Genomic DNA, 23,863 nt, shown 5'->3' with positions numbered 1-23,863 from the left:
GACTGGGGGACTTTCATGTGACAGTACCTGGGACACAGCAACGGCCGCACACGGGGGCCCGCGACCGGACTGCGTGCGGCGGCCGCAGGCAGAGCAGGAAGCGGGCGTAGGTGGGCAGCTGGGCCGCTTCGGCGCCGTCAGCTTCCGGGGCCACGGGAGGCGGGACGCGCGGGAGCCTCCAGGACACCTCCCCACCGAGGACCCTGGGAACCGAGTCCCGGCCCGCTTTGCGGGCTCTGTGGTTTCTGAATCCAGGCCGAGGAGGGAAACAACCCCACTGGGCCGTGCCCAGGCCCCTAAGCTCTTGGAACCTCAATTTTCCCTTCTGTCGAATGGGGACAATAATGCCTGCCTGGTTTAAGAATATTTTATGTAAAGCGCCTTACTCATCGTAGGTGCTTCGGAAATGGTGGCTAATTTTTGCAAACAGTCCCCTGAGAATATTTGCTTGCTAAGATCCTGCCTGGTCCAGGAAGCAAAGCTGGGCCACGCTGGGGGCAGGGAGTCCTATTGAATGTTGAGCACCTGACGAGCGCCACTTGTGTCGCCCTCTAACCCTGATCCAGCCCGAGACGGGAATCGGGACGTGGGGAGGGCACGCTGCCATCTCAGAGTCCTACAAAGGGGTCTCATTAGGTCCCAGAACTCGACTCCCTTCCACCCTGTAACCCAGCAGCTCGCACTACGCGCCAAACTGGCTGCGGCTCCCGCGCCTCGGCTCCGCCTGATTTCGGTTTCCTTTTCTCTGCTCCGCCCCACCCCCCGCCGCGGCCCGCGGATTGGCCCGGTGATCGGTGACGTAGAGGAGACTAAGGTTCCCATTGGCAAGGGGAGTTCTGCAGGGGCCAATCCGGGCGCTGGTTCGGGGTAATCTCGATGGGGACTCGGAAGAGCCCGGAGATTAGCGGCGGGGACGCGCCGTCGCGCTGGGTTCTCGCGGGGGGTCGCGACCCGGAACTGACCGCCGCGGGAGAGAAGCGACCCCAGCCCCGGATTCGCGGTCCGGAGCTGGCGACCGGTGAGTAGGGGGCGTCCATGAGAAATGCAGCAAAGCAGCGGTCACACGCGCCCCGGGGTCCGGGCGACCAAACGCGGCCGCCGGCCCGAGAGCAGGACGGGGCCGGGCCGCCGGGCGGGCTCGGGAGGAGGGTGAGGTTCGCTGTGTCCTCCCTCCAGGCCTGATCCCCCCTGCTTGCTTGACCCTCCATTCGCCCCTTCCTCGTGGGTCTTCCTCGCTTTCCCGTGTCCATCTCAGGCACCGATCCATTCTTGTCTCCAGAGCCAGAAGTAAGCTGGGCCCGGAGGATGGTCTGGTTGCTTATCCGGCTCCATGACCAGAGTCATGTTTTCTTTCATTTCCTTTTTTTTTTTTTTGGTCAGAATAAACCGGTTTAGCCACATATACTTGGAGCTGTGCATTCACTCCCTTCTCCAGCCTGTTAGCATATTAGCATTTTGTCTGCTGATTTTCTCCCTATTTGGCCTTAGAAAAGAGTGTGTAAATTTATCTTTGTGGAGCAGATGGGACGCAAACACTTCCAAATTCCCAGTGCATTTCAGATTTTAACACCACGACGGGTTGTGTGCACTTCAAAAGATGGGAGAGTGACATTCGTTCATGCATACAACAAATATTAGTGTCAGGGACCATGGTGAACCTCCTGTTAAAGTCATAATCCATAGAATGTTTTCTCCCCAAGTTTAAAAGAATCAGCTTTTGAGAAAATAGACTTTTTTTATGTTCCCAAATTGCAGTTTTCTTTTTTTAATAGACTTTAGTTTTTAGAGCACTTTTAGATATATAGAAAAATTATGAAGATAGTACAGAGTTCTCATATACCCTAAACCTTTTCCCCTTTTGTTAACATATTATGTTAAATCTTATGTTAAAAGTGTATCACACATTTGTTAACAATTAATGAACCAATATTGATATGTTATTATTGACCAAAGTCCATAGTCTATTCAGATTTCCTTAGTTTTTACCTAAGTACTTTTCTGTTTCATGATCCCATCCTCCTTACCATATTATGTTTAGTTCTCGTGTCTCCTTAGGCTCCCCTTGGCTGGGAAGTTTCTCAGACTTTACTTGTTTTTGATGACTTTGACAGTTTTGAGGAATACTGGTCATGTATATTGTATGATGTCCCTCTACTGAAATTGTTGTTTTTCTCCTAAGACTGGGTTAATGGGTTAATGGGAGGAAGACCACAGAGGTGGATTGTGGTTTTCATCACATCATGTCAAGGATGCATAGTTTCAGCATGATTTATATCTTGTTATTGATCTTGATCACCTGGTGATATAGTGTTTGTCAGGTTTCTCCACTGTAAAGTGACTCTATTTTTACCCCCTTCCATACTGTGCAGCCCACACATAAGGAGTAGGGAGTATGCTCCCCACTCCTTAAGGGCAAATATGTGCTTATATTACTTGGAATTCTCCTGCATGGGAGAATTGTCTCTCCCTCTGCCTTACTTGTTAACTTATTTAATCATTTATTTATATCAGTGTGGACTCATGGATATTTATTTTATATTTTGGGTTATAATCTAATACTGCTTTATTTTGTTGCTCTGATTGTTGCAGTTTTAGCCGTTGGGAGCTCTTTCAAGTTGTCCCTGTGCTCCTTGCTAGCATGTATTTTTATAGAGCTTTTTGCTGTTGAAAACACTTCTACTTACGTGACCTTGCTTGAACTTCAAACAGCCTGGTGAACTTGACAACACATTGTATTCTCACCTTGTTAGGAGGTAAGGAAACTGAGGCCCAGGAGTAGTGGGTGACTTCTTACATATCACTTGCCCCGAAGGGAGTGACAGGCTGGACTCAGACTGGGCTGACCACTACAGAAGACACTAGCCACAAAAGGGAGCCCATGGTCTGAATTTAGGCTTCTTGGAATGACATCAGACTTAGACTCCCCAGGATCAGAATAGAGAAAACATGGAGACTGGGAAGAAATTGGTTTTGGAAAACAAAGGCTTAATTTGGCTGTCATCCAGGGTGAATTAAAACTTGCCAGTTTGGTAGAAATGGAATCTTGACCTTCCCCCCAAAACTGTGTGTGTGGAGGGAGGTGAGGGAGATCTGGGTAACGTTAATGGTCAAAAACGTCTTGAGGGGAGCCCTTGGAACCTTCTGCTGAAGCAAGATTATAAAGTGGAAAGGGCAGTGTGGTGAAAAGAGGGAGAATGAGGAAGGTAATGGGGCTCTGGAATCACGGGATAACATTTAGTTCCACAAACATTTGCAGACCACCTACTTTGTGCCAGACACTGGAAGTAAAAAGATCGGTGAGGCATGACTGTAGGGTTCACTTTCTGGTTGGGGGGAAAGACAGGTAAAATTGTCAATTATGAAGCAGTGTGATAGTGCCGTAATAGAAATGGCAGTGTATGCAGAGCCATAGGAGCTAACCAAGGAGGGGATTCGTTCAGCTTGATGGTGGGATGGACACAGGGAGGACCTCACAGATGAGGAGACGTATCTGATTCAGCCTTCAAGGATGAGCTGGGACAGAAAAGAGCATGGACAAGGGCAAGGGGTAGGGAGTGGGGGCGCTGATGGAGGGACTGTCTTCCCGGTTCAGTGTATCTAGCATTAGGGTGAGACAGGATGGGGGCTGGACGGGTAATTGGGGGCCAGATTGTAGGGGGCCTGTGTGCCCTGCTGTGCCATTTTGATGTCAGGAGTTTTGAAGCCGGGGAGTGACAGGATGGGATCTGTATGTTGGAAAGACGACCCTGGGCCGGCCCCATGGCTTAGCGGTTAAGTGCGCGTGCTCCGCTGCTGGCGGCCTGGGTTCAGATCCCGGGCGCGCACCGACACACCGCTTCTCCGGCCATGCTGAGGCGCGTCCCACATACAGCAACTAGAAGGATGTGAAACTATGATGTACAACTACCTACTGGGGCTTTGGTGGAAAATAAATAAATAAATAAATATTTAAAAAAAAAAGAGAGAAAGACGACCCTGGCAGCACTTTGTGGAGGTGTGCTACGCTTCACCAAATCTAAGATGCCATCAATTATTTTATATTCCACATAGAAAAAATATTTTGCCTGTTAAATTTTGACATGCCATTGATCACATTTCAGAGATACTAAAATGTAATGACATGGGTATCTCAAATTTGATGAAAAATGGGAACTCCCTGTTGTTAGATGGTGGCTTAGATCCCACCTTCCTCCTGGGAATGAATCGTTAGATATCTGCATCTCACTAACCCATGGATGGTGAGTTCACTGACTCCATTTATGATCTTGAAAAAACTAAATTTGATAAACTGGCTTTTTCCTGCCCAGGAGCCAAATTGTCAAAAATCAACACAATAAAACTGGGATACCTGGCCCAAAGATTTCGGCTATGTTTATTCTGCTTTGATTACTCTTGATAACAGCAGTAACTTTATGTCGCACATTAAATATGCTGGTGCACTTGCCAAACCTTTATTTCAGTTTGTCCTGTGAATGGCTTAGATCTTCCCTCCTACCCCCATTTCTTCATGGTGATACTGAGACCCAGAAAGTTCAAGAATCTAGCCCCAGACTGCACAGCAGAGTAGCTGAGCCTGGATGAAAATCCAGGTTTTAGTCCTAATCCAAGACTCTTCACTTGAGGCTTTGGTTAGAATAAGAGCTGGGGTGGAGGAAGATTCTGCCTGTGTTTTCCTCACTCAGAATTTCTAGGAGCTGTTGGAAGGGGCCAAGATGGCTGAGAGCAGGTTGGAGATCTGGCATGTCCTGGGAGGTTGTAGTCTACCTGTGGGGACCAGAGAGAGAACTGCCACTTGGTGTCTACCTTTGTCACAAGACCTTTGTCTAGATAACTAGGCTGATTTTTCTGCACAAGCTCTTTGTATATTTCAGCCTACTAACCTTCAATAATTTCCTTTGCTGTATGAGTCAGGATTCGTTTTTTCCTTCTTCTTCTTTTTGCAGATGACAGACAAGTCCAAGCTGGCTGGGCAAAAAGGGCATTTGTTGGCTCCTGTGACAGAAAAGTCAAGGGTAGAGCTAGCTTCAGGCACAGCTTGATACAGGGTTTCACAAGATGCCATCAGGACCTAATTTCTTTTACTTCACCTCTGGGTTGGCTTCATTCTCAAACAGGCTAACCCTTTGGTTAGCGGAATTGCTCTAGCAACTCCAAACCATATGACCTCACTTCTCGCAAGTTCTTGAGAAACTACAAGAATCTTTTTTCCCCCTTGTCTCTGCTAGGTCTCCTTGTGACTGGCTGTGATTGAATCATGTTCTCACCCCTGAACAAGCACTGTGCCCAGGGGGAGCCCTGAGACGTATTCTCTTTCTCCGCCCTTGAGCTGAGGGAGAGCACCACCTGAAGCACGTGATCCCCAGAAAGGATTTGGGGAAAGTTAGCAAAGGAAGGAAGAATGGAAGCTGAATGGACCCCTCTTCCCAAAAGATAAACATTTACAGCACCTACTAGTTAGATCAAGGAGCACAGTATCTGATCTGCTGCTGTAGGATTCCTTGGCCTGTTACTGGGCCTCTCTCATGCTGTTTCTTTTTCTTTCTTTCTTTCTTTCTTTAAGCGTTAAACACATACATGCAATGGGATTCTATTTTCCATCCACCAGACTGGCAAAAATTTAAAAGCTGGCGATACTAAGTGTTGGTGAGGCTGTGGAGCAACATAAGTGCTCACAGCCTGCTGGTGGGAATGTACCTTGGTACAGTCCCTTTGGAAACAGTTCGGCCTGATCTAGTCCAGTTGAGGATGCATCTCCTTGCCCGTGTATAGTAGGACACGTGTGCGGAGATGTTCACAAGGCAGTGTTTGTCATTGTCCCAAACTGGACACAACCCAGATGGCCCTCCGAAGTAGAATTATGTAGTCATAAAGCAATGAAATGAAATGAAATCAGCTCACAGTCACATGAATGAACCTCACAGACATGATGTTGATAGGCCTCCCCCGCAAAATGCAACATGATTCCACTCATCTGAAGCTCAAAACCAGGAAAAATAAACTGTATCATTTATGGATGCTTACCTAGGAAGGAGCAATCACGAGCATTTTAGTTTGTGCCACAACAGCCATTTCCCTGGACACAGCTTTTTCTTCTCTCCTGGTTTCTGTACGTTCCTGGAGCCAAAGCTTGGGTACCGTGACTGGTGTCGTGCTGGTGATGTGCAGCCTGCTGTTCTTGCTGCTGCAGGGAATGTGAAGAAATGCCTCTCTCTAGTAACTGACCATCCTGCCGGAGAGAAGGACCAGGGCTGAGATTGCCGCACTCGTGCAGCAGACACTCGGGAAGCAGTTTGTGGGCGTCGGATTGCTCTGCCTGTGCTTCATTCACTTCCTCAGCCAGTTTTTATTATTTCCTCTGTGTGCCAGGCACTGTGCTAGATTCCGAGGATAAGGCAGACACAGTCCTTGTCCTCGTTTGTTGGGCAAAGCTGATGTTAAACAAGTAATAATACTAATAAGTCAGGACTTAGGGTTGCAGAGAAGTACACGGTGCAGTGCGGGGGGCTGTGTGAGGGAGAGAGCGTGCGGACTCAGTCTGCAGGTCAGGAAAGATTTGCCAGAGGAGGCGGCTTTCTTTTGAGGCTTCAGGCTGTAAGTGGAGTTTGCTAAGCAGGAAAGGAACAGTGTTCTGTGCAGAGGGAATAGCGTTATCGAAGGGCTCGGGCAGGAAAGAGCATGGCACTTTTGAGGCTTGGAGAGGATTTGGTTTGGCTGTGGGACGAGTTTGAGTTGGGAGTGGCAAGAAATGAGCCTGGAGACAAGGTCTGGGCCTGTATTATCTGGGGCCTTAGAGCATAGGAAGGAATTTTGACATTATTCCTAGAGCACTGAAAGCATTGAGGGGCTTTAACCAGGGCGGTTACGTGAGCCGACTTGCATTTTAACACGTGGCGGGGTGTGTTTGTGGGACTAAAGGAAGGCTGCAGTGGCCGGAGCACTAAGCAATGGAGAGAGGAGGTTTAAGTAAATCGGGGATGCCTTGTTGTCCCCACAGTTAGATCTGCTTTCAGCTTCCGAAGGATTACTCCATTATAGCACTAGATGTTAGCTCTGGGAGGGCAGGGACTCTGCCATTTTTGTTCCCTGCTGTATGCTCAGTGTCTGGCATGTGGAAGGCACCCAGTAAAGTCATGTGTCACTTAACGACAGGGATATGTTCTGAGAAATGTGTCATTAGGTGATTTCATCATTGTTCGAACATCATAGAGTGTACTTACACAACCTGGATGCTATATCCTACTACACACCTAGGCTGTGTGGTACTAATCTTATGGAACTACTGTCATATATGTGGTCCAGTGTTGACCAAAACGTCGTTAGGTGGCACATGACTGTATCTATTAATTGTTGAATGAATTATAACATCCTGCTACTTAAAACCCTCAGTGGCACTTTAAAACTTTGTCCCATCCACCTCCCAGTTGGCTGTTGCTGCCATGCTCCTCTCTGAGCCCTATGGGGACTGCCACTGTTCAGAGCATGTCTCAGCCTGCCCCCGGTGGTTTGTGTGGCCTGCACTATGATTCAGAGCACCATTGACCCTCGGCCCTGTGGGGAAAAGTAACCCACGTGTGACCTCAGGAATGCACTGTCCACAGAACCGGCATCTCCTGAGTCTGCCTGGTGCCCAGCCCACAGCCACAACCAGGGCTGTAAAATCTGGGGAGTCCAGGCCTTGGGCGGTGTCAGCAGGGGAGTAGCCACTCCTCTAGTAACCGGATCCAGATCACTTACTTTTTGCCCTGAATTCTGTCCTTTCCATGCTCGTAAGAGGTATCACAGAAGTTTACTTCTAGGAGAATTTGCCTATTTTAGATTAAGAAATGGGCCTTAATCTGGGGCCCTAAGAGCCCTTAAATGGGGTTCTCAAAGAGCGTGGAGCCCTAAGCGTGGGCTTGAGAAGCAGCCTGGAGGCCAGGGTGTAAATCCAGGCCCCTCCACTCACTTCTCTGGGTCTTGGAGTCCCCAGCAGGAATTCGGTGTCTTCTAGGGTCCCTTTCTGTGGCATCTTGGAGTCCAAGGCAACAGGAGGCAGGAGGAGGGTGAGGGGCAGCAGAAGCCACAGAAAGGTGAGGGAGAGTTTAGCACCTGCTAGGGCAGAAGTTGGCAGCTGTTAAGAAGCAAGGGGTGGGGCCAGCCCACTGGTGTAGTAGTTAAGTGCGCATGCTCTGCTCTGGTGGCCCAGGGTTCCCAGGCCCGGATCCTGGTGCGCACCCACGCACCGCTTGTGAAGCCATGCTGTGGTGGCGACCCATGTGGGGTGGAGGAGGATGGACACGGATGTTAGCCCAGGGCCAGTCTTCCTCAGCAAAAAAAAGGAGGAGAATTGGCATGGGATGTTAGCTCAGGGCTGATCTTCCTCACAAAAAAAAAAGGAAAAAGAAACAACGGGGCCAGAGTTCTGACCCTTTCTCTCTGGAATTGGGCCAGGACAGGAGTAGGGGGTGGGGAGTGCAAGTGTCTGCCCACAGGGTGTGGACACTGACAGCAATGCTTCCCTCAGCTAGTTTTTGCAGCTCACAGTGATTCTCGCAGCCAAGAATTGTGCATGGTATCCACATCCTGAAATGTGCTGCTGGAAATTATGGAAATTACGTGGTGTCACCTGGCCAGTCTGTTGATATATGCAGAGTAGGTATTTCTGAGACCCAGACAGTTGTAGGGGAAGGGTGGATTGCAGGAAAGGGGATCTCAGAAAGGTCGGGAGTGTCTCCAGTTCTGCCTGGTTCCTACAATCACAACCAGCTTCTGGTTTATTGAAAGGGCAGAAGACCTGCCCGCCCTGGAGGGGGAGTGTGGGACCTCCAGTACAAGGTAATTCATGAAATGACTTCCTCAGGTTTCAGAATTCTCACTTGGGGAAAGGGAGTGGGCTGGACCATATCAACTCTAAATTTTTTTCTGTCTCTGGCTTTCTATGGTTTCTGTCTGCTCAAGAGCCAGGAATGGAGAGGAGAATAATATAACAGTTTTATGCCTGATTGTGGAAACCCATTGGGATAATCAGAGAGAATATATTGAAGGCATAAGTGATAGAAAGGGCAGAATCAGGGGGAGTGTGGTTAGTTGGGGAAGAGTTTTTGGATTTGGCGAGGGTCAATTTTGCGTAGGATCTGAAAGGATTGAGTGTGGGGTGGTGAGCAGTTGTTCTGGTCTGCCTGTATCTCTCATGCTCGAACCCCATTTCCTGTCACAGCTAAGGCTGGAGTGCTTTCGGGCAGTGTCAGCAGTAATAGTGCCCCTTTACTTTCGTCAGCACTCCCCATTGCAAAGCCCTTCCATGCGGATGACCTCACCCGAGCTTCCTGACAAAGGAGCTGGTATTAGGCCCTGGTTACAGTTTGCCTGGTAGGGAAGAGAGCGGAGTGGATTGGGCTGAGGCACCGGCACCAGACACTGCTTCCTAGCCATGTGCCCTTGGGCAAGCTTCTTACCCTCGCCAAGCCTCAGTTTCCTCAAAAGAATACCTGAGCATTAAGTAAGATGTGTAAACAGCAGATAAAGTGGGTCCTAATAAACGCTGTTGCCAAGAAGTTGTTGTCACCTGGCTATTGAGTCACAGAGCCCAAACTTGAACCTGGACTGTTCAACCCACAGATTTACACCTCGGGTCTTATGTGTATTCAGCACTGCCACAGTAAGCATCTTTCAATATATGGTATATGTTCAAGATGGAGTCTGTATAACCAAGCGATGGATTGAACATAGACATATGCTGTGTTTTGTTTGTCTCATTACGGCCGACTCGCAAACGCGTGGTTCTTCACAAGGAGCACTGCTCTCAGTTCCTCTGCATCCATTCCTTTGTTCAGCACATAGGTATTGAGCTTCTACAAGGTGTCAAGCACCACTATTCGTGATTCCTAACGTCTTTGGTAGTTACAGACCCTTGTATGGATTCTTTTAAGAATGATAGAAGAACTATAGCCCCTTTCCTTAGAAAATTTTTCCAACTTTTTGTTTTGTTGAACCATTTAAAAGTAAGTTGTAGGGCCGGCCCCGTGGCCTAGCGGTTAAGTGCGCGCGCTCCGCTGCTGGCGGCCCGGGTTCGCATCCCGGGCGCGCACCGACGCACCGCTTCTCCGGCCACGCTGAGGCCACGTCCCACATACAGCAACTAGAAGGATGTGCAGCTATGACATACAACTACCTACTGGGGCTTTAAGGGGAAAAAAATAAATAAATAAAATCTTTAATAAAAGTAAGTTGTAGTCATGCGGGCCTAAATACTGCAGCATGCATTGCCTAACAATATGGATATTCTCATCCATAACCTCAACAAATACCGTTAAAAAATTAATGATAATTTCTTAATATGATCCAATACTCAGTCTTTTGTCAAATTTCCTCTGATTGTCCCCAAGCTATTATTATAGCTTTTTTTAAAAACCAGGATCCAATTTGCATTTGCTTGTTATTTCTCTTTAGTCTTCTTGTTGTTGGGGGATAGCATGTGTTATCTTTGGGGTTGGGAATTTAATTTAAATTAAATTAAGCAAAGCTCCTGGGAATCCCCAGCATGGTGCCCCTTTCCTCCTTGCGAACTCTTTGCAGAACGTTACAGCTGAAATGCTGGATCAGGCTTATTTCCTCAACAGTCAACCAGGGAGTTGGACTGGGCAATTCCTAGGATTTTTACTAGACTTACTAACATTCTAAAACCTTTATTGCCTTCATTTGCTAGTTAAATTCTTTAATCCCTCCATCTGAGCTTCGCCCGTACATGCGTCATCACACTCATTGCATCTCTTCAAGTGACACATCTCTAATTCCGTTGGAGCTTCCAGTTGGGATTTACTGGAAGTATAATAATAATCCCTTACATTTGTACAGTACTTTTACTTTATAAAGCACTTTTTGTATATTATTGCATTAGATCCTCAAGGAGAAGACCTTATATTCCTGTTTTGTTTTTCTCTTTGGGTTTAGAGCCTGGGGGTTTATTTCTAGCTCATTCATGTCACTACAGTGAAAGAACTCGAAGGCCACTGAACTCTGTTGAAATGGACTTGCACCGCAAATAGTCAGTAACAGTACTGATTAGCCTGTGGTTCCAGCTGCTTCATTCCGGCCTTGCAGTGACCTGTGTGCCCTGTCTGCTGGCTGTCTTCCAGCGACTGCCACGGTGCCTTCCCTGGATCTGCGGCAGAGCAGATTCCCCAATCCCCGCCCCATGAGGATCTTGACTTTAACTCTGGAGCACATGTGTCACTGTGGCTGGTTCTTCCTCACTTCCTCTCTTGCTGCCACTTTAAATTTCCATCTTGCACTCTGTGCTTTGAACACTCACTGGATTTGGGAACTGAAGGTCCCGGGTTCTCTCCTAGATGTCCCTCTGTGTACCGTACTCATGCGTAGTACTTGCAACTAGTTCTTTCACTCAACTCCCTTAGAAACCCTTGAAGGTAAGTATCACTCTCCCCATTTTATGGATGGATAAACTGAGGCTCGGAGTACTTAAATGAGTTCTCTATTGTCATACAGAGTGAGAGGCAGGAAGCAGCTGTTGGATCAGGTGTGCTGAGGCTCCTAACCCCAGACAGGAAGTAGGTCAGGGCTGCAAGGGTACACAGGACTGAAGTCCTCTCTGCTGGGCGCCGTGCTCTCTCTAAGGGCCAGGCCCTCACCAGCATCGCAGTCACAGCCACCTGAGGATTCCTCCCATCTTGGTTTCCTGCGTGAGCTGAGCTAGGACAGTTCGCCCTTGTTAGCAGCAGAGCATCTAGACCAGCTACACCGGAGGGTCGCAGCTGAGAACGAGTCCCGTGTGTCCAGGCCATGCTCTGCTGGCAGGCTGAGTCCAGGTAGAGACCAGCTTTCTAGGGGAAGTGAACCACGCCAAAATCACAGCACGGCCCAAGGAAACACCTATAAAGAGGGACACCAGAACTCAGATTCTTGGTACCTCGAGTCTTGGCAAAAAACCTCAGTGCTCTTAGTTCTTGAAACCTGAAACCTGGAGGAGCAAACAGTGGAGTCTCTTGACTCTGTCAGGGCCCCCATGAAGAGTTGTGCAGCTTGTGCACTGCACAACTGAGGGAGTGCCGTGTACATAGTAGGCATTGTAGATTTGTATGTTTGTTATGATAGTTTTCCAGCACATAGTTATCAGGTGTCTTGTTCTATCATAATTGGTACATTGGAGCAATTTCCCAACAGAAAGAAGGAAAAAGCCTTGAGGCAGGAGTGCTTTACCCACAGCACCGCGTGGGCTAGTGACAGCCCTGCTCTCCACTCTACCAAGCTGCCCTCTCTGGGCCTCAGTTTCCTCATCTGTAAAATGAGAGGGTTGGACTGATAATCAGTAACGTCCTTTCGCTCTGATTGTGTGAGCCTTGTAGGGGCTGATAAGTGTCTCTTTTTTTTTTTTTTTTTTTGTGAGGAAGATCAGCCCTGAGCTAACGTCTGCCAATCCTCCTCTTTTTTTGCTGAGGAAGACTGGCCCTGGGCTAACATCCATGCCCATCTTCCTCCACTTTATATGGGATGCCGCCACAGCATGGCTCGCCAAGTGGTGCTTCGGTGCGTGCCCGGGATCCAAACCAGCGAACCTTGGGCCTCCGCAGCAGAACACGCGCACTTAACCGCTTGCGCCACCGGCCGGCCCCTAATAAGTGTCTCTTGATTGACTGACTGATTGCTGGAGCTGGCAGCCCTGTGCGGGGCTGCCACCTCTGCCCCTCTGCTGTGCCTGCTCTTGACTCCATGTCTGGTCTCCAAGGAGGAGAAGCCCCTGCCAGTGACCACAGACCCCTCTGAGCTAAGGACACCATGGCCACGTCAGCCCCACTGCGGACCCTGGAAGAGGAGGTGACCTGCTCCATCTGCCTCGATTACCTGCGGGACCCTGTGACCATAGACTGTGGCCACGTCTTCTGCCGTAGCTGTACCACCGACATCCGCCCGGCCTCGGGGGGCCGCCCCGTCTGTCCCCTCTGCAAGAAGCCTTTTAAGAAGGAGAACATCCGACCTGTGTGGCAGCTGGCCAGCCTGGTGGAGAACATCGAGCGGCTGAAGGTGGACAAGGGCAGGCAGCCGGGAGACGTGGCCCGGGAGCAGCAGGACACGAAGCTGTGCGAGCGACACCAGGAGAAGCTGCACTACTACTGCGAGGACGACGGGAAGCTGCTGTGTGTGATGTGCCGGGAGTCTCGGGAGCACAGGCCCCACACGGCCGTCCTCGTGGAGAAGGCCGCCCAGCCCCACAGGGTAAGCCCTCCCCCGAGGGTGCTCTGCCACCCTCCTCGGGATGCTCTGCTCTGCACCTGTCCAGAGGCAAGGCCTGGCTAAGACCCTTCTGAAGGCTTCTTGCTGGCCAAGGGCTCAGTCTGAGTCCACCCTCCTGCCCCAGCCCAGAGCATCCACCTGTCCCCACTGCTTGTCTTTCTACAGGAAAAAATCCTGAACCACCTGAGCACCCTAAGGAGAGACAGAGACAAAATTCAGGGCTTTCAGGCAAAGGGAGAAGCTGATATCCTGGCTGCACTGGTAAGTGAGGCTGTTAAGAGAAAGCCGTGAGGCCCTTGGCTGTGCAGAGCAAGGAGGCCTGAGCTTGTAGAGGCGCAGCTGGGAGGCGTTGCTAGGAGGTAGCCCCCAGGAGAGTGAGCACTGGCCTGGCAGTGGGAGACTGGGTTTTAGCCCAGGCCCTGTCGGTCTGAGCTCTGTGGCCTCCAGCTGTTTCCTCATCTGACAAGAGAATGGGTTTCCTAGATGTCAGCTAAGGTCCCGTCTCCTTTGTGAGTCATCTCAGTCTGGCAGCTGCCGCTGTTCTGCTAGGGACAGCCAGAGTGTAGGGACCTGAGGAAGGCCTGGTGAGAAAGATGTGATTCCTGAGAGTGGAGGGGAGCCAGAGGGTTTGGAAGGACGGCCCTGGCTCCAGGATAGGAGCTGAGAGGGGAAGGCTAAGGAAGGCCTGACCAGCTCTGATGACGCTGTGTCTGGTGAGTCCTGCGCCCGTGGTTGCCAGTTGTTAGAAACAGGCAGCACATTGTGTGCTTGATTAGAGATGGGATCAGGAGGGACAAAACTGATAAGAGGGTTCCAGTTTTCTGGGGGAGTGTCTGTCAGGGAAGTGGGCGTTGGAGGGATGTTGGGGCCAGGCCTGGCAGCGGGTGATTAGGCCCTGGGAGAGGGAGAGGTGAAGCAGGAGACGGCCTAAGTCCAAGGAGTGCCTCAAGGCCATGAGTGAGCGTGGACGCTGGTCAGACCCCAGCCGGGGCTCGGTGGGGAGATTCGGAGGCAGGAAAGGAGATGATCCCTGAGCACAGACGTTCCATAGTTTCACTGAGGGGACAGGATGCAGTCCTACGTGGCAGGGATGGCTGCACACAGATACTTTGTGCATAATAGGAGGGTGCTGAAGAGAGGATTGATCAGGCTTGGCTGAAATTAATTGAGGAAAGCTTCCTGGGAGAGCTGCAGAGATCCGGGTCCGGGAGGGAAATGTGCTGGCTCACAGAGTTCCTCAAAGGGCCCTGGAACATACTGGTTTACCTAGAACAGATAATGGGCTGACCAGTGACACAGAGTCAGGATTCCAGTCCCGTGGTGGTTGAGGGAATTGAACTGATTTACTTACTGCATCTTTGAAGAAAGCAGGTTGGACCAGGAGTCTCTAAAGCTCCTTCCAGCCTGAACACTGTAATTCGTGAATGGGGGTAGCCAGGGGAGAAGAGAGCCAGCCTTGTGCGCCTCTAACACCAGATCCTGGAGGAATTCTCCACCCTGAGGCGGAGGCGTCACCTCCCTCTCCCCCTTCCCACCCCTGCAGAAGAAGCTCCAGGACCAGAGGCAGTACATCGTGGCTGAGTTTGAGCAGGGCCACCAGTTCCTGAGGGAGCGGGAGCAGCACCTGCTGGACCAGCTGGAGAAGCTGGAGCAGGAGCTCACGGAGGGCAGGGAGAAGTACAAGACCAGGGGCGTCGGGGAGCTTGCCCGGCTGGCGCTGGTCATCTCCGAGCTGGAGGACAAGGCACAGCAGCCGGCTGCAGAGCTCATGCAGGTGAGAGACCTTCCCTGGGGCAAGGAGCCGGGAGACCAGGACAGTAGGTCTCCATCCTGCCGCTCACTTGTAGGACCTTGGGAGAGTCACTTCCTCTCGGGGCCACGGTTTTCTCATCTGAAACACGGGGATGATAATCCTTACCCACCCCACTTCTTCCAGCGGTTGCATGAGCATAAAATGAGATGACTGGTGTGGTGTCACTTCAAAAAGTAAATTTTCTACAAAAAAAAATGCTAAAAAAATTTAAGAGTGCTGTAGAAATGGAAGAGAAGTTTATTCATATTTTCGCTACTATCCTCCATCCTCCATCCTCATCACTACCATCACAAGCCTGTCTTCTAACAAGTTACTGGCAGACACTTGTCCAATGGAAGCTTTTTATGGTTCTGGAGATGAAGAAGCCTGTGGTTGTTGGGGCTGGCTGAGGGAGGGCTGAATGGTGACTTCTCTCAAGGACCGAGAGGGTCTGGAGGAGATGGGCAGCTGGGGAAGGGAGACAGAGATGGGCGAGGTTTTCTCTGGGAGTGTGTACCCTCAGAGAAAAAGATGTGGAGCAGGCAGGGTGCCTCTGGAATGCTTCCTGGAGAAGGTGGCTTTGATGCTGAGAAAGGGAGAATCTTGGACTAGAGAGCAGGTCACCAAGTTGAAGTGACACCACAACTTTTTCCTCCTGGAACCTCCCAGAGGAGTCACACCACCCTGAACAGGGCTTAGCAGCCTTTGGAGGGGGCATGCTTGATCTTTCCGCCCTTTCGGGCTGGGAGAAGGCTTATGTGATAGTCTCTACTTGCATGGTTTGGGGTGGCTGGGCCTGTCTGTCAGCAGCAGAACCATCCAGGAAAAGGCAATGGAAAATGCTGTCCTCTAGGAAAATGCTGTCCCGGACCAGTGGCAGGGCAAATCGATAGCCAGGCAAGAGATGGCAAGGCAAGTTGTCCAGGTATGTGTGCCAGCACAGGTCTCATAAAGAGGTGGCCTCTGCCTGCCTCTCCATTGTTGGATTCAGTCTCACGCATCAGGACTGGCAAGGATTTAGAACTCTTCCAGTCCAGCCCCCACTGATGAAGTCACTGAAGGCCAGAGGCTGGAAGGGGTCCGTCCCAGGCCCTGGGTCAGGTCAGGAGTTGAGTCAAAGCTCCAGCCGAGGTGTCCTAACTCCCAGGCCTCTGTGCTCTTGTTCTTTTCTCTCATTTTGTCCAAAATATCTCTCTGGCGCCCTCCTTTCCTCCAGATGTCATTCTGTCCCCTCGAATTTCTCTGTCAGACTCTTTGTGTCACTTGCTGCCCCTCCCGTTCCCCTCTCTTCTCCTTCCCATTCAGGGACGCACATCCTTCCTTCCCCGACAGCCACCACTGTGTGGATGTGCAGTTGCACGTGGAGCAGAGAGGGACACAGCTGAGGGCGCTGGTGGGGGCTGAAATCTAGTTGCATCTGTCCAGGGGGGAGCCTCTCCCCATTCCGCCCAGAGGAGCTGTGGGGACCAGCAGAGGCCCAGCCTTCAGTGCCTCTGAGACCACTCAGACTGAAGACATCCAGGTGGGGTGGGAGGAAGGAAGGGTGGAAAAGTGGGTGTCAGCTTAGAACCAGTACATGAAATGTTGTTGATGGTGGGTTTTGTCTGTGTGTTTGTTTGGATTTGCTTTTACTGTAAGGGAAGTGGACAGCTAACTCCTTATTTGTCATTAATACTTTCCCAGAGATTATTTGACTGTCAAGGAACAGTAAGAATGAGACCCTATGAAATGGGGGCCCTGATCCAAAAGTCTGGTAGAGAAATACAGGTGAGAGGGAGAAGCAATAAGACCAAAGGTGTAAAACAGAAACCTTTGACAAAGGTGATAGAAAAGGAAAGACAGATCACTGGACTGGGAATATCATGAAGACATTAAAGGGGACAAGGGGACAGGAGAGGCCAGAGACACCGGCATCCTCCCCAGTTCAGCCCTGGATGGGCCTTGGAGGGTTGGGTGGCAGGTCGCACCTCTGCCTCATTCACTGTTGGTCGCCGTCCACTCCCGTGAGGAACCTTCTACCATGTTCTCTGTTAATACCCGGCCGTGTCTAATGCCGAGGTTGCCGTGATTCATTGCCTCAGCCTGTCTGCTCTGACGGCCTGTCTTATCGCTGTGCCAGGCGTCTCAGGGATGAGAGGTCCTGCAGGAGCCCTGGGCGGGCTGCTTCCCTCTGGAGGCCAGAATGTGGCTCCAGATTCCTTGGGAGCTCCCCAGTCTCCCCTTCTGTGTCCTTTGGGAAAGGAGTTCCTCCACTGGTCTCCAGGTTCCACCCTCTCTAGGCTCCTCTGAACCTTTAACCCTTAGACAGCCCTCATTCTCTTCCTTTCTGCTGTTCTAGAACTCCTGTCACAGAGCATACTCTTGGCTCCCTAACCCCCACCCACCCACTGCCCGTTTATTTTCCCTTTTACACCACATTTCTCAGCAGACTTGGCACACACTGCCTCAGATTTATCACCTCGTCCCCTGAAGCTGGCTTGGACTTACTTATTTTAAGGGACAGATTAGAAGAATTTGCCAGAAACTCACAACTGGTCTCTGGGCAACTGCTTCCTAGTGGGGACAGGGTGTAGCTCTGACCTTACCAGGAGCGGAGTCCAAAGGTCTTCCTGAGACTTTCTGAAACAGTCAGCAGCAGCCACAATTTGGTGATTCCATTTGTTTCCCAAATCTTACTTTCAGAGGGGCCTGCCTGCCGCCCACCCCCACCCCGTCCCCCTTCACTCTACTCTTTCCTTTTCCCATAACACTGATCCCTTAATAACATAATATGATGTATTTGTTATGTTGATTATTTGCTGTCTGCTTCCTCTGCTAGGGATTTGTTTCTCTTTTTTACTCTCTCTCCCAGGCTTCTAGAACACTGCCTGACACATATGAAGCACTTAATTAATATTTGTGGAATGAATGGAAAGAAGGCAAAAATTAATATAGAGTATTATGGAGGCTTTAAACTCACAAAAGAGAAATAACTGGCATCTCATAAGAACCCTCTTCCCACTCCACCCTGTCCCATCACACAGATGGCACCACCATCCTCCCTCCTGCTCAAGCCAGGGCCTGTTCTTCATTATCCTTCACCACGATGCCCAGTTGAGTCTGTCTTAAACATACGGGAATGTGCTGCTTCTCTGTCTCTGCACTGCTCTGGTTCAGGCCATCTTTATCTCTTGTCTGGTCCACAGCAACAGCCTCCAGACTGGCCCCCCCATATTCGCTTTGTCTCCCTTAATCCATTCTCTACAGGATAGCCGAGTGATTGATCATTTAGGATTTGGGCTACTGCTGTATCAAACTCAAGTACAGTGACTCAAATAAAACAAGGTTATTCCCTCTTAGTAACAGTTCAGGGGTGAAGGGTGTAGGGCTGTCAGGGCGGCTGTCCGTGAGGTCATCCACAGAGCCGGTTACTTCCATTTGGTTGTTCCACCAACCTCAAGGGATGTTGTCCTCAGCTGTGTAGTCACAGTTGGGCTCGCCACCCCCATATCCAACATAGAGCCAGGGAAAAAGAGGAAGTAGAGAGCAATTTCTTTTTTTTAAAGGATATGACCCCAAAATTGTCATCATTGCTTTTGTTCACATCACATTGGCTGGAGCTTAGTCACATGACCAGACCTGGTTGCAAGGGATTCTGGAAAATGTTTTGCTGGGTAGCCATCTGCCCAGCTGTTACTCCAGGGATTCTGTTATTAAAAGGAAGAAGGGGAGAATGGATTCTGGAGGATACTTAACAGTCTCAGCCACATGTAAAACAGGTCACATTTATCACTCCTCTGCTTGAAACCCTTTGGTGGAACAAAATTTAAGCTCCTTATTATGCCTATGCAGCTCTGCATGGTCTGGCCACTGCCTCCTCTGCCAAGCCCTTTCCCACCTTGCCTTCTTCACCTGTTCAGCACCTTCTTCAAATCTCAGCACAAGCGTCATTGCCTCAGAGAGGTTGGCCCTGTCATGCCCTGCCCCCCGTCCCACCATTTGCTCTGTCGTTGTGATTATTTTGTTTGTTTCCTTGTTTAATCCATTGCTGCCCCTAGAATGCCAGCTCCGTAAAGAAAGGGCCGCATTTATTTGTTCATTGATGCGTCCCCAGCCTTTAATGCAGTGTTGGTATGTTGAATGAAGTCTTCTTTGATTGACATTGATGCTTGTGCTTTCTTCCCTTCCAGGACACCAGAGACTTCTTAAACAGGTAAAGAGCTTCCTTTCCACAGTGCACCTCATTCCCCTGGGCCCGTGTCCCTCTCCTTTTCCTTGACTATGAGCCATTTGAATTAGTGGGGAGTGATATGGTACCAGAGGCGCCCGCATCCCGTGCTCCATCCTGTTGCCCTTCTCTCCTGGGAAGCAAGAACACTTCCTTGAGAGCTGGAGACTTGTTCTCCACTGGAGCAAGTTTTCTGTGTAATCCCAGCTCCTAGGCCCGCTGTCCTTGTCTGAGACAGGACAGGGTGGTGAGGGTAGAAACGTGGCTTAGTAGACAGGAGCACTCTGGATGTTGAGTCCGCTGGTGGTCGTGAGTCCTGGCTCAGCCTTGGGTGGTTCACTTAGTGTGTTTGAGTTCCTGTTTTTCTGTCTGTTAATTGGGGATAATCGTACCTTTCCCTCCCCCTTCATAATTGTCGTGAGATTGAGAGAAATGTGAGAAGAGCTAAGTAACAGGTTATGTCTGTCATCTTCTCAGGTATCCGCGGAAGAAGTTCTGGATTGGGAAACCCATTGCTCGTCTGGTTAAAAAGAGGACAGGAGAATTCTCAGATAAACTTCTGTCTCTGCAGCGAGGCCTGAGGGAATTCCAAGGTAAGGGCTGGGGAGAGCACTGTGGTGGGAGTCAGGAACTGAGGTGCCACTTTGAGATAGGGTACCTGGCTCCTTACCATCGTATTCTCCAACCTCACTCCTCTGAGGGTCTCCTGGTTGTTTTTTCTTCTTGGGATCTTAAGGGTGGAGCCCTGTCACAGAATTAATACTGTCCACATCAGAAACGGGCCCATAAGTTTGCTGGGCTTGAGGGTCATTGCTGTCTTTTTTTTCTCTCCAGGGAAGCTGCTGAGAGACTTGGAATATAAGACGGGTGAGAGTCCGCAGGATTGTTCCAGATTTACCTCAAATAAAGAATATTCTCCCCACAGAGATTCTGACTGCCCCCTGCTGCCCCGGGTAACCCATTCTCTTGTGCAACAGGGAGAACTTCCCAGCTGCAAATGTAAAGCCCCACCTTGCATTTTCTCACCAATCTACTACTCTTTAGTCTGCACTAGAGGCTGCCGCTTGATAGTCTGACCCTCCTCTGTACTGCGTTTGGGTATTCTGTCCTTACATGTCCTACTACCAGGTCTTTCTCTGTAACTGAGTCTCCTCTCGTCTGCCTGACCATGTGGCTCCTGTATTCAGAGCCAACTGTGTGATGGCATCCTAAGACCAGAGGCCATCTCTGCCCCAGGCCCCACTACTGTGCTCCCTCTCGGCCCTGCCGTCAGGTTGTGCACTGCATCCCCTGAAGGCCGCATTCACATGGACCAAGATGTGAATAGTACCTCTTGGATTGTGCAGTGTGCATGGACACCATGGAGACTGGGGGCCCCCTCCCAGGCCACCGGTGATCCTGTTCTGTCTTTTGTCCCCACAGTGAGTGTCACCCTGGACCCACAGTCAGCCAGTGGGTACCTGCAGCTGTCAGAGGACTGGAAGTGCGTGACCTACACCAGCCTGTACCAGGGTGCTTACCTGCACCCCCAGCAGTTTGACTGTGAGCCGGGGGTGCTGGGCAGCAAGGGCTTCACCTGGGGCAAGGTCTACTGGGAGGTGGAGGTGGAGAGGGAGGGCTGGTCCGAGGATGAAGAGGAGGGGGACGAGGAGGAAGAGGGGGAAGAGGAGGAGGAGGAAGAGGAGGCCGTCTATGGGGATGGATACGACGACTGGGAAACGGATGAGGACGAGGAATCGTTGGGGGATGAAGAGGAAGAAGAGGAGGAGGAGGAGGAGGAAGTTCTGGAAAGCTGCATGGTGGGGGTGGCCAGAGACTCTGTGAAGAGGAAGGGAGACCTCTCCCTGCGGCCGGAGGATGGGGTGTGGGCGCTGCGCCTCTCCTCTGCGGGCATCTGGGCCAACACCAACCCCGAGGCTGAACTCTTCCCAGCCCTGCGGCCCCGGAGAGTGGGCATCGCCCTGGATTATGAAGGGGGCACTGTGACTTTCACCAACGCAGAGTCACAGGAACTCATCTACACCTTCACTGCCACCTTCACCCGGCGCCTGGTCCCCTTCCTGTGGCTCAAGTGGCCGGGAACACGCCTCCTGCTGAGACCCTGAGCCCCAGTGCCTGTCCCTGGCCCCACACCCACAGATGCTTCACTTCTCAAATTCCAGGACTCCGTGAGGAGGGGAAGGAGGTGCCTGGCCAGAGCACCTGGAGCAGGAGAGGGGAGGGACCCCATGTCCACTGCCGCTCTCCTCCCTACGGCTGTGGCCCCGTTGAGACCTCGCTAAGTGCTGTTGCTCCATCCACACTGCTGTAGTTCGGCTCCTCTCCCACCTCCTGGAGGTTTCCTTGCAAAATTCTGACCCTGCGGACCGTTAGGGCTCCTCCCTCCCTTCAGCCCACTGCCTTTGACCCAGCTCTACATACTTTTTGTTGAATAAGAGGCAAGGGCAGCATTTTCTTGCCCAGTATGGCACCCCATGCCAGCTGTTCTTGGGAAAGACCAGTTGACCATTACGCTCAAGGCCATTTTGCTGTCCTCAAATCCAGTACTCCTCTGCCCAAATCTACTCCTGCTGCCTGCCTTCCCTGGCACTTTAAACAGACCTACTACCACCCCAACTCAGAGTTAAACATCATGAAAATGCTGGAAATGAACTGAATCAAAATCCACTGAGGCTTCCCGGGCCATTTAAGTGAGCCGCCTGGAGTGGCAGTGGAAATGGTCCTGTGAGGTCCAGAGGAGAATCCGTGCTCCTCAGAGACCAGGGGTAGCATAGGAAGTTCCCATAACTAAGGAGGTGGGACTCCCTGGAGCCATCTGTGGTCTTAGGGGAAAGGTCTAGATACATGTGGCTTTGGGGTAACAGTTTTGATAGGTGATCAATAAATTATCGTTGTGGGTTGGTCTTTGTGAGGAGAGTTTTTAAAAGGATCCAGAATATTCTGCTCTTGATTGGTCCATCTAAAAACACCAAGGCAAATCCAGTCAAGCAAATCCTCCCCTGCCTTGGAAGCTCTGATCACTTTCTCCGGTCGGGTATTAAGCTTCTGTCACTGGCCGTGCTCAACACTGAGGTTGCGTTTTCCTAGGACAGGGGTTGGGGAGGGGAAGACAGCTGTGTGGGGAGAGGAGAGGAAGGCAGCAGGAGTCCACAAGCCCACCAGGTCTTCAGGTCAAGAGAGGGATTAAAGCGTATCCTCGTTGCTTATAGGCCCGACCCAAGTCCCAGCCTCTGTGTCAGCTCCCCTAGTGCCATAGTTTAACATGAGCTCCCTGCTCCGGCCGGATTACCTCGCAGCCTTCGTCTTTACCCATTCTGAGCACTCTGCCAGTCCCCTGCTTATCCAACTCTAACTCCTCCCCCTGCTCCAAGAGACTGTTCCCACCACCGTGGATCTGGGGGTCCCTTAGTCACCACGTTGTCTCAAAGTTGCACTCTCTGCGTATATCACATGCTGCCTGAGTCACATGTACATCTGATTTCTGCCTCTAGTTTTGTAAGCTCCCTGAGGGAGGGTTCCATATCTTACACTTCCCTTGTATTCTCCATGGCACCTAGTGCAGTGCTGGGCGCAGAGTAGGTGCTCAATAAAAACTTGTTGAATGAACAGCTTGGATTTATATATATTTTATTATAACTCAAATATCACCAGATCGTCTCAGTCTGTGTCTACAAAGAAGTTCCATTGACAGCACTAGCCCAGGGTTTTTCTTTTGTGCCCCTTCTGGGTCCTTCAGAACTCTGCAACTTTGCTTTCTCTTCTCTGCGCACATGCTGTCATTTTTGGAAATCCCCAAAGAGCCCCTCACGGACACAGACTGGCCAACACCGAGGCTCCACCTTGTTCTGTCCTCGTTGGTGGCCCTGAGCTGAGATCCAGCATCTCAGCATGTGATGGGGCTCCTGTGAGAAGAGTGACAACCAGCACAGCACACCCACAATCCTGGGAAAATAAGCCATGTCCCCCCAAAAATATAACCTACAGAGATTCAGGCCTGCCTCCTAACACATTCAGGAGGGATGTGTTAGGGGAACCGTCTGACCAGTTCTTGTCTTTTCTTTCTGATTTTTTTTAAATTGCCATCTTAGAGATAGAAAAGGGAGGATTACACAAAGTACCTCTAAGATTATACTAGTGACAAAGGGCATATTTCCTCCTGTGCTGTCATGTGTGGACTCGTTTATGTTTTCCCTTTTTATTGTTTTTTAATTTATCTTTTCTTTATAAGTACATATATGCAAAATGTGTCCATTATTAGAAATAAGACATGCATTATCAATTGTAATAAGGTCAGTTAATCCACATTTGAACCCTGAGAGACAGTAATTACTAGTATGTTCTTGAAAATTTAAATTTATTTTGTTGATTGATGTGAATCATTCCATAAAATCATACTCTACTAATCTTTTGTTTATGGAATAATTTCATAATTTCTCAAAATGACTTTTATCTTTGCTTAGAAAGAATTTTTAAATAACCAGATTTTTGAAACTTTTTAGGGTGATCATTGTATAATTAAAAGCTAATAGCTATTAAATAGGGAACATTTCTTTTGAACAAAATATTAATGCTTTCAGGTCATTGTTGCTTTAATGAGTTTTATGAGTGTCATACTTTCAAAATAAACTCTAGAAGAT

At 50.1% G+C, this 23,863-nt stretch overlaps 1 protein-coding gene across 2 annotated transcripts; it reads left to right on the top strand.

Moving 5' to 3' along the window:
* Window positions 1–886: 886 nt before the first annotated feature.
* TRIM26 (tripartite motif containing 26) lies at window positions 887–22,832 on the top strand. Of its 2 annotated transcripts, XM_087438241.1 has the most exons (9): window positions 887–1,018; window positions 12,722–13,209; window positions 13,393–13,488; window positions 14,771–15,001; window positions 15,873–15,944; window positions 19,189–19,211; window positions 19,704–19,819; window positions 20,061–20,093; window positions 20,649–22,832. In XM_087438241.1, the coding sequence occupies exons 2-9, from the start codon at window positions 12,772–12,774 to the stop codon at window positions 21,329–21,331; spliced, it is 1,692 nt and encodes a 563-aa protein (XP_087294367.1). In that variant the 5' UTR covers window positions 887–1,018; window positions 12,722–12,771; the 3' UTR covers window positions 21,332–22,832. The 2 variants fall into 2 exon arrangements, with proteins under 2 accessions (XP_087294367.1, XP_004441764.1); XM_004441707.3 differs by lacking the exon at window positions 15,873–15,944 and having other exon boundaries at window positions 888–1,018.
* The last annotated feature ends 1,031 nt before the right edge of the window (window positions 22,833–23,863 follow it).

The sequence above is a fragment of the Ceratotherium simum genome, chromosome 13 (genome assembly GCF_057802395.1).
Source record: "Ceratotherium simum simum isolate JZ-2026a chromosome 13, ASM5780239v1, whole genome shotgun sequence".
NCBI classification, from domain to species: Eukaryota; Metazoa; Chordata; class Mammalia; order Perissodactyla; family Rhinocerotidae; genus Ceratotherium; species Ceratotherium simum.
The sequence above is the reverse complement of the archived record's forward strand: the minus strand, read 5'-3'. Positions and strand labels throughout refer to the sequence as shown.

What these genes read in the sequence shown, in the direction of transcription:
- TRIM26 (XM_087438241.1), top strand. Translation starts at nt 12,772, where the DNA reads ATGGCCACGTCAGCCCCACTGCGGACCCTGGAAGAGGAGGTGACCTGC. An exon ending in TGGCAAGGCAAGTTGTCCAG is followed by an intron (nt 15,945 to 19,188) that starts GTATGTGTGCCA and finishes CTTCCCTTCCAG; the next exon opens with GACACCAGAGACTTCTTAAA. An exon ending in ACCAGAGACTTCTTAAACAG is followed by an intron (nt 19,212 to 19,703) that starts GTAAAGAGCTTC and finishes TCATCTTCTCAG; the next exon opens with GTATCCGCGGAAGAAGTTCT.